This window comes from Zophobas morio, unplaced genomic scaffold, assembly GCF_036711695.1.
Source record: "Zophobas morio isolate AGI-343-1 ecotype UQ-CSIRO unplaced genomic scaffold, CSIRO_AGI_Zmor_V1 ptg000007l, whole genome shotgun sequence".
NCBI classification, from domain to species: domain Eukaryota; kingdom Metazoa; phylum Arthropoda; class Insecta; order Coleoptera; family Tenebrionidae; genus Zophobas; species Zophobas morio.
The window spans coordinates 6092036-6102461 of NW_026972112.1; the positions used below are offsets into that span (position 1 = coordinate 6092036).

The 10426-nt window shown below is 33.0% G+C and overlaps 1 protein-coding gene across 2 annotated transcripts in view; it reads right to left on the bottom strand.

Annotated features, from left to right (window-relative positions):
• Positions 1-10096, bottom strand: part of LOC135124363 (NACHT and WD repeat domain-containing protein 2) — a 38999-nt gene extending 28903 nt beyond the window's left edge. For both annotated transcript variants that reach the window (XM_064049383.1, XM_064049382.1), the window contains exon 1: positions 9569-10096. In XM_064049383.1, the coding sequence (XP_063905453.1) occupies positions 9569-9636 (68 nt within the window). In that variant the 5' untranslated portion in view covers positions 9637-10096. The remainder of the gene's footprint in view (positions 1-9568) is intronic.
• Between the last annotated feature and the right edge of the window lie 330 nt (positions 10097-10426).

The following is a 10426-nucleotide window of genomic DNA, read 5'->3' on the forward strand; positions in this document are numbered from 1 at the left end:
ACATAAAAGTGGCCATTCGTCTGATGGACTTTATAACTATACTTCCTTACCTTACGCTCAACAACAATTTAAAATTTGTTAAAGGATTTTTAAAACTGTGTTTGAATTATTTCAAAGATTCTAAAGGTTCTGAGAAATTCCAAATACTCAAAGATTTTCAAGATTCCAAACTCCAAAGAGAACAAAAATCCTAAGGATCTGAAAAAGGTTTTCTTTAATTTTTAGAAATCCTAAGAGCACTAGAGGCCTTGAACACCCTAATATTATCTTATAAATCTTAGACTTTCTAAAGATTTCAAAAGATCTTGAAAATTTTGGAAAAGGTTGAATTAAAAATGAAATTCTGACACAACTGGATTCCGATAATTTTAGAAATTTTGGAAAATCTGGAAATTCTGGACATTTTGCGTTTTCCGAAATTCTGAGAAAATAAAAATATATAAATTTTCAAAATTTCGAAAGTTTACTAATCTTCAGTTTGAAGAGGTTCTACAGATTACGAAAATTCCTTCCTCTCAAAGCTTTCAAAGATTCTAAAGACTCGAGACATTCAAAAACCCCAAAGATTCCATACACTAAAATTGCAGATTGTCAATACACTAAAGACTTTAAATAAACTGAAGTTCTAAAGTTTTAAATACAAGAAAGATCCAACAAAATCATAAAAATTGTAAAAATCCTAGAAATTCTAGAAATTCAAAATTTTATAAAATTTCTAGTAAAAGGTCCAAAATTTCCGAAGATTGAAAGTGTCAAAAGATTCTAAATATTCTTAAGGAATAAAATTTCTGTCCCAAATACCGGGTGACTATTACAGTTCGTGATTTTTGTTGTCAGGTTGGCAACCTATTTAAAATTTTGGAAAACCTGGAAAAATTTAGAAAGTGTGAAAGATGTAGTAGAGCTAGAAATCTTGAAAATTTTGGAAAAGGTTGAATTTGAAAATTCTGACACAACTGGATTCCGATAATTTTAGAAAGAGGCTGCGCTATGCGTCCGGAGAGTGCGGACGTTTCCAACAATCCCTCTGGGGATGCGTGTAAGAAATGTAAAATTATACCCGTGACAGGGCTTAAATGTGTTAAGTGCAATTCGCTCAGTCATCCCAGCTGTGTGAAATTATTAAAAAATGTGCAGTACCTAGGTGATGCGCAAATAATCTGTTGCGATAATGCTGAAAGTGTGGATAATGCAAGTAACAAGTCGCAAATATTTGAATTTTCCCATGAAGATATTGAAAAGATTATCCAAAAGGTAACTCGGCCCTTAATGCATGAAATTGAGTTGTTGCGTATGGAAGTTCGAGATTTAAAAGAAACTAATGTGGACTTGATTAAATTAATGACACAAAGTAACCCCAGTCTTGCTCCAAAGCTCTTTTCTTCTCAAGAAATAAAATCTACAGTTCCTAAATGGTCGTCAGTCATTACACAATCAATTGATAAGACAAGTCAGTCATTACATTTTCCGAATTTTCGTGATAAAGTTGATGTGAACTTGAATAAACCTTTCACTGAAGGTGAGAGAAGCACCGATAACGATAACAAGAACAGCGCAAGAAATCGTGGAAAGAAAATTCAAAAAAAGGAGTCAACTACTGTTACCAATAAACAAACAGATGAATTTCGTGTGAGTAGGGACGACGAAATAAATTTTCATGACAAAGTGGAAAATCCGTGGATGGAACTAAGAAGAAATCGAAGCAATCGTAGAAAACAAGTACCCACTATAACTGGAACTTCGAAGCAAGAAGATGATGGTGAATTTCGTTCTACTTACGTTAAAAGAGCATGGTTCTACGTTGGAAAAGTTGTTAAAAACATTGAGACTAGTAGTGTCAAAGCTTATATAACCAAAAAGTTGTCCACTGATGAGGTCATAGTCGAAAATCTTAAGCTGCAGGGAACATATGATGCCTTTAAAGTTGGTGTAAACTTTAGTCTGAAGGACAATTTATTACGTGAAGATTTTTGGCCACAAGGTGTGTGTGTAAGACGGTTTAATTTTCCAAAGAAGAATTTTTTAGGAAAAAATGCAGGGACGGAGTTAATTTGAAGAAACTCCATCATGAAGAGAGCGACGAATGTTACTTTAAACTAAACCGGCCCAACAGTTGTGGTAATGATTATCTACCTATTTATTACCAAAATGTTCGCAGCATTAGGTCGAGAGTTAATGAGGTATTTTTTTGTTTAAATGTTTCGGAGTATGATGTCATTTGTTTAACTGAATCATGGCTTGACTCATCAATCAGTAATTGTGAATTTATGCCATCTAGATATTGTGTGTTTCGTGCCGATCGTAATTTTACATGTAGTAATCGGCAAAGAGGTGGAGGGGTGGTCTTAGCAGTTAGTAACAAATTTCCTGTGTCCAGTGTTGATTTATCAGTTTTCGACGCTTTTCATCTTATTGATATAGTTGCTTGTAAGTTATGTTGTGGACGTAGTTCTTTATTTATTTTTGTGATATATATTCCTCCGGATGTGTCCATTCAAGAATATGAATTATTTTTAGAATGTTTTGAAAATATTGCTGTTGAATTAGATAATATTCTTATAATTGGTGACTTCAATGCTCCTACTTTTTCGAATAATGTAAATGATTCAAAATCTAATTTAGTATTTAATATGATGTCTTTTTTGAACCTTACACAGTATAACAATATTCGTAACTGTAATAAGGTATTACTGGACTTAGTTTTTACCAATTACGGCAAATGTTTGGTTGAACAGGACACCTGTCCTATTGTGCCAGAAGATCGACACCATCCTGCGCTTAATATTAATTTGGTTTTAAAAACTGGTACCTACGAAAATTTGTCTATGTGTACAGATGTAAAAACTTATAACTTTAAAAAGGCGGACTATGTTTCTTTATATAATGGTCTATTAACCACTAATTGGGATGTCCTGTATGAGTCCACTAATGTGAATAGTGCCTGTGAGACGTTATACAGAATATTGTACTCATTGTTTGATAAACATGTACCATTGTTTAAATGTTCCAAATTCAGTTTCCCGAGTTGGTATACTACTGAACTTAGACAACAAATCATTCTAAAGCATAAAGTGTTTAGAGAAATTAAACGAAAGCCTTCCTGTCATCTTCGAAATCACTTCAGTTCTTTACGTCGTATTGTTAAACAACTCTTGCGTCGGGATTTTAATAACTACATTAAAAATGTTCAGCATGCTTTACTGCGTGATCCTAAATACTTCTGGTCGTATATCAAAGGAAAAAAGGGGCGCTCCAATATTCCCAATAAAGTTCACCTTAACCATAATTTTCATGATAACCCAGCTGATATTGTTAATTGCTTTGCTAAATTCTTTTCTTCGTCTTTTCATAATACTTCATTGAATAGTTTTGCTCATTCAAGTCAGCTTAAAGGTATTAGTAATAGTTGCATTAATGTGGTTATTTCTGAAGATGATGTAAGCAGGGCAATAAAATTACTTAAGGATAGTCAAGTTGCTGGAGATGATCAAGTTCCCAGTTTTCTGGTTAAAGACTGTTCTAATGTTTTCGTTAAGCCCCTAATGCATATCTTTAATATAATTTTAAAAACTTCATGCTTTCCGGATAAGTGGAAAACCGCCAAGATTGTGCCCATTTTCAAGAGTGGTGATGTTTCAGCAGTGAGCAATTATAGACCTATTTCGTTGCTGTGCAATTTTTCAAAAATATTTGAACGTATTCTTTTTAATCAGATCTCCTTCCAAACTAAGTTGTTAGTAAATGAGGGCCAACATGGGTTTACCATGGGCAGATCCACTTTAACGAATTTAACTTGCTATTCCCAAGATATATCTCAGGCTTTGGATAACAGAGGTCAATTGGACGTGATGTATGGTGATTTTTCAAAGGCCTTTGACAGAGTCAACCACCAGCTCTTATTAAGAAAGCTGTCGAATATTGGTTTCTCTAATTCTCTCACAAATCTTTTTGAATCTTATTTGACTAAGCGCAACAATTTTGTGGTAGTAAATGGATTTAAGTCCAACAGTTACATCACAGCTGCTGGAGTGCCGCAGGGCTCCACTCTTGGTCCTTTGCTATTCACATTATTTATTAACGATGTGCTAGATTGTATTCGCTACTCAAAAGTTCTCATTTTCGCAGATGACATTAAAATATACCGTGAAATTAGTGGTATTAGTGACTCCTTGCTTCTTCAAAAAGACATAAATAACTTGGTTTCTTGGTCATTGCTCAACTTTTTACCTTTAAATGAGAATAAATCCTTTATTATTTCGTTCACACACAAGCTTAATGTATGCGAGTTTGATTACAAAATCAATCATCACAGCTTACAGAAATGCTCTTCCATTTTGGATTTAGGTGTTTTGTATGATAATAAGTTCAGTTTTGCAGAACATGTGGAGAGCATTACTTCACAAGCTAAAAGATCACTAGGGTTCCTTATTAGAAACTGCAAAGATTTCACTAGCATTCAAGCTTTGAAAACTTTGTTCTATGCTTTGGTGCGCTCTAAATTAGAATACTGTGCGTTAGCTTGGTTTCCTTATTACAACTATCAAGTAGTATGCCTTGAGAACATACAGCGCAGATTTTTAAAGTACCTCTATTTTAAGGAACAGAAAACATGGCCAACGAGAAATTATCCGCAAACAGCTCTACTAGAAAAATTTGATATGAGTTCATTATTTTGTAGACGTGTTACTGGCGTTATCGTCTTTTTATATAAATTATTAAATAATCAAATTGATTGCAGGGCCTTAACTAATTCTTTATCCTTTCTGGTACCTAGAACTAGCAGCAGGCATTCTGTAACATTATACACTAGCATTGCTAGAACTAATTTTGGGAGAAAAGCACCGATATATGTAATAAGTTATTTTTTAAAAGAAATAGAAATGAATTCCGATTTTGACATTTTTAACACTAGCATTAAGTCTATAAAAGACACTGTTAGAATTAAGCTTAAGTAGTTTACACTTTACTTTCAGATATGGTTTTCATACTGTTGTATTTTAATTTAAGTTATTTACTTCTTGATGTACCTATATGCCTAGATTTACAGATTGTGTGTTTGATTTTTGATATTGCAGATAAATGTAGGTATTTATTTCGGCTTTAATTTATTCATTCATTCATTTATTTCTATTTTAATTTTATTTAAGTTAAGTTACTGTTCTTATGTTTCAATATATTGAGATCTTTGATTATTTATGCATTTAATTTATTAATTTGTTATTTTCTTTGATTCTGAATTGTTGTCATTGTTTTTATATTCTTTATAATTGTCCTGTAACTGGAATGTGTAGTTCTGTTGGGCAATAAACTTTATTTATTTATTATTTATTTAAAAATTTTGGAAAATCTGGAAATACTGGACATTTTGTGTTTTCCGAAATTCTGAGAAAATAAAAAATATAAACTTTCCAAATTTCGAAAGTTTACTAATCTTCAGTTTGAAGAGGTTCTAAAGATGACGAAAATTCCTTCCTCTCAAAGCTTTCAAAGATTCTAAAGACTCGAGACATTCAAAGATCACAAAGATTCCATACACTAGAATTGCATATTGTAAATACACTAAAGATTTTAAATAAACTGAAGTTCTAAGGTTTTAAATAAAAGAAAGATCCAACAAAATCATAAAAATTGTAAAAATCCTAGAAATTCTAGAAATTCAAAATTTTATAAAATTTCTAGTCAAAGGTCCAAAATTTCCGAAGATTGAAAGTGTCAAAAGATTCTAAATATTCTTAAGGAATTAAATTTCTGTCTCAAATACCGGGTGACTATTACAGTTGGCGATTTTTGTTGTCAGATTGGCAATCTATTTAAAATTTTGGAAAACCTGGAAAAATTTAGAAAGTGGGAAAAATGTAGTAGAGCTAGAAATCATGAAAATTTTGGAAAAGGTTGAATTTCAAAAGTCTAGCATAACTGGCGTCCGATAATTTTAGAAATTTTGGAAAGTCTGGAAATTCTGGACATTTTTTTTTTCGAAATTCTGAGAAAATAAAAAAATTCAAAATTTCGAAAGTTCACTAATCTTCAGTTTGAAGAGGTTCTAAAGATTACGAAAATTCCTTCCTCTCAAAGCTTTCAAAGATTCTAAAGACTCGAGACATTCAAAGACCTCAAAGATTCCATACACTAGAATTGCAGATTGTCAATACACTAAAGACTTTAAATAAACTGAAGTTCTAAGGTTTTAAATAGAAGAAAGATCCAACAAAATCATAAAAATTGTAAAAATCCTAGAAATTCTAGAAATTCAAAATTTTATAAAATTTCTAGTAAAAGGTCCAAAATTTCCGAAGATTGAAAGTGTCAAAAGATTCTAAATATTCTTAAGGAATTAAATTTCTGTCCCAAATACCGAGTGACTATTACAGTTCGTGATTTTTGTTGTCAGGTTGGCAACCTATTTAAAATTTTGGAAAACCTGGAAAAATTTAGAAAGTGTGAAAAATGTAGTAGAGCTAGAAATCATGAAAATTTTGGAAAAGGTTGAATTTCAAAAGTCCAGCATAACTGGCGTCCGATAATTTTAGAAATTTTGGAAAATCTGGAAATTCTGGACATTTTTTTTCCGAAATTCTGAGAAAATAAAAAAATTCAAAATTTCGAAAGTTCACTAATCTTCAGTTTGAAGAGGTTCTAAAGATTACGAGAATTCCTTCCTCTCAAAGCTTTCAAAGATTCTAAAGACTCGAGACATTCAAAGACTTCAAAGATTCCATACACTAGAATTGCAGATTGTCAATACACTAAAGACTTTAAATAAACTGAAGTTCTAAGGTTTTAAATATAAGAAATATCCAACAAAATCATAAAAATTGTAAAAATCCTAGAAATTCAAAATTTTATAAAATTTCTAGTAAAAGGTCCAAAATTTCCGCAGTTGAAAGTGTCTAAAAGTTCTAAATATTCTTGAGGAATTAAATTTCTGTCCCAAATACCGGGTGACTATTACAGGTCGTGATTTTTGTTGTTAGGTTGGCAACCTATTTAAAATGTTAGAAAACCTGGAAAAATTTAGAAAGTGTGAAAAATGTAGTAGAGCTAGAAATCTTGAAAATTTTGGAAAAGGTTGAATTTCAAAAGTCTGGCATAACTGGAATCCGATAATTTTAGAAATTTTGGAAAATCTGGAAATTGTGGACATTTTGTGTTTTCCGAAATTCTGAAAAAATAAAAAAAAAATACAAATTTTCAAAATTTCGAAAGTTTACCAATCTTAAGTGTGAAGAGGTTCTAAAGATTACGAAAATTCCTTCCTCTCACAGCTTTCAAAGATTCTAAAGACTCGAGACATTCAAAGACCTCAAAGATTCCATACATTAGAATTGCAGATTGTAAATACACTAAAGATTTTAAATAAACTGTAGTTCTAAGGTTTTAAATAAAAGAAAGATCCAACAAAATCATAAAAATTGTAACAATCCTAGAAACTCTAAAAATTCAAAATTTTATAAAATTTCTAGTAAAAGGTCCAAAATTTCCGCAGTTGAAAGTGTCTAAAAGTTCTAAATATTCTTGAGGAATTAAATTTCTGTCCCAAATACCGGATGACTATTACAGTTCGTGATTTTTGTTGTCAGGTTGGCAACCCTTTTCAAATTTTATGATGGCATACCTGATTGTCAAAGTGACATTTATGACAGCTGTGACATAACGTACTAGCATGGATGTCAATAATTCAGAATTGCCAATATAAAAGTGTGTTAAAACTTAATTATTACTTATTCAAATATAAATTTTAAATTTGATTATAGTGACTTATTGGAATGGAAAATACAAAGTGAAATGCCTAGCAGTTTTTGTCAGAATTTCTAACCTCACATTAAAACCAACTTAAAAATTATTTTTTACTAGGAATTTTTGCATATATGAAATTGTTTGCCAACCAAATTAAAAACATGGCGTTTACGGAATTAATGTCAATATCCGTTCACAAGATATAAGGCCGTGGAGTTTTAACTGGGACACCGTTTGTACCTATTTGGGAAAATTTGATTTTACAAATTTTATTTATTTTGTAATTATCTCTATAAATTAAAAATATGGATAATACCTGTCAAAATGTAAAAAAATATTCATAAGGATCGGATTCGAACCTACTTAATCAAGTAAGCCACAAGGCATTTGATACATGAGCGAGTACATGTAGTCCTTCGCAAAAATTTTGTAATAGAAATCAAGGCGGATTCATAAACCACGACTACATAAGTATATTATTTACTAGGGGATGTCATCGAATTGTTGCTAGGGATGATTAAACAAATTAGCGTTTTACCATTTACACGATTCTTAAATCACATATAAACCAATTTTAAGATCTATCTTTTTCGTCATTTGTCAACTTTAACTAATGGATTATTAATTATCGATTAACTCAAGGGTGATTAAAATGTTTTCACGCAAGCTAGGCTGTGAATATATTTTTCATTTTTCTGATTAATCCGATAAACCTTACAAAGGTCAATGCCAATAAATCGAACGCCACGATTCAAATGATTTAACAGCGAATTTAAAATGAACTAAACCATTAAGGAATAAATTATGAAGGCGTTTAAAGAAAAAATTATGTCTTACTCTACTCTACACTCTACTACTCATTGTTCTAAAAATACGTTCCCAAAACTAAGTGATTAAAGGGCAAAAAAAAGTTATAGAACTTTTTTTAATTTTACGAGTTAAAAATTTTTAATTAAGAAATAGCACTCTTGTGTAAAGGTTTTAGCATATGGGCAACGCTGTATGTTAAGACTAAAGCGAGACTTAAAGGTCATAGGACGAGAGCTTTCCACATATTGGATACAAAGAACTCACAGTGTTTTAATTCCTAGCATTTCCCCTTAAATTTCCAGTTTTAGAACAAAGTAGTTCCACATTTAGAGAATTTGAAGATTTTATTTTTAATGTTCTTTAACAGCTAAAAATCTTTAACTTAAAAATAAGGTGCAGTCAAGAACAATGGGACTGTGTGTATGGATCTTGAAAAAACTACACAAGCAATCAGTAATGCCAACTGTGGAAAAGAGACGTCATTTTTGGTGATAAAGCGACGATTAACCAAAATTTTTGGAACCAAAATAATGCAATATAATACAACTTAAAATACATGCAAATAATTAAGAACAGTGGCCACATTTACAACGAAAAATAGTTTTCGTTTTCCCACAACCTTAATATGCGAAGCCACAACTGGAAAATTTCCCAGCAAGGATTTTCCCGACACCTTATCGTGACCACTGACTCGTAAAACAAAAACGTATCGCTTTTCCTCGAACACGGAAAATGCAAGCAAGGTTCGTCAGCTTTTACGTCGTTATCGCGTTTTTTCCACCTGATTAAAAGTGAAAAACAAAGCTAAACCTGACCTTGAAACCATCCTCGCCATAACGCGACGTCTTCGAAATTATAATCCCAATTTATGTCTCGGAACGCGGCGGACAAACAAATTTTAATCATTCGTAATTGTTTCAGTTCATTATTGTCAAGTTGGACTCCGATAGTTCGCAGAGATGCGAGTGTGAATTCGGCTAGCTAGTTGGAGGAAATCCGGGAAAAATAAAGCGTTACTTACTCTTCGGACCTTTGGGACATATTGTCCTTATCCTTGTGAGCCTGTCCGCTGCTGCAAGAATTCCCCATGACGACTTCCTTTTCAATTCACACCCTTCTCATAGTAAACCAGATCGACGCCTCCACCATTTATCAAAATTACCGCGATTTGAGCCGTTTGCCACATATCTGGTGCCATATTCGTCGCGTTCACCCGAAAAAACCGCCGACTTTTGAAAAGCGCCCGGACCTCGTCATTTCGGCGGTGGCTCACATCAGACTCGGGCCGCAATCTTGCGTCGGCTTTGAACTTGTTGGATTTTTTTGAGTTGGAGTTGGCCGTTCTTTGGCTAAATTTTGCGAGTCGGTGGACGAGGATTTGCGAAAGTGGAGGAGTTTTTGATAAGCGAATTATTTTGCGGTTGACGTAACAATTTGAAGGTAATTTTCTACACATTTACACACTACACGGACATAAATAAATAGTAGTATCTGTGACCGCTCGACTGCATGTCTGCCTTGATGTATGTCGCACACACACAGTGGGCAATAATCAATGCTTGGAGCGGCGGAATCAAGCAAGCGCGTCGCCGTGACGTCAACGGACGCTCGAGTGTTTACGGGACTGGCGTCGGGACGCCCGCCAAGAACACGGACGGCGCCAGGAGGTGGCGGCCGGAGAAGGTTTCTGTAATTCGGGAAGAGTGCCAAGGATTTTGGGCGGCAGTGGTACCAACGAAACGAAATGAAAAATACGGAATAAATAAAGATGTCTGCAAAATTTAACAGGATTCTAAAAGGGCTAGCTAGACGAGGTCTAGATCCAAGAATTTTTTGAGGATTTTTAACCAACTTTTCAAAAATCTCACTTTTTCATGTC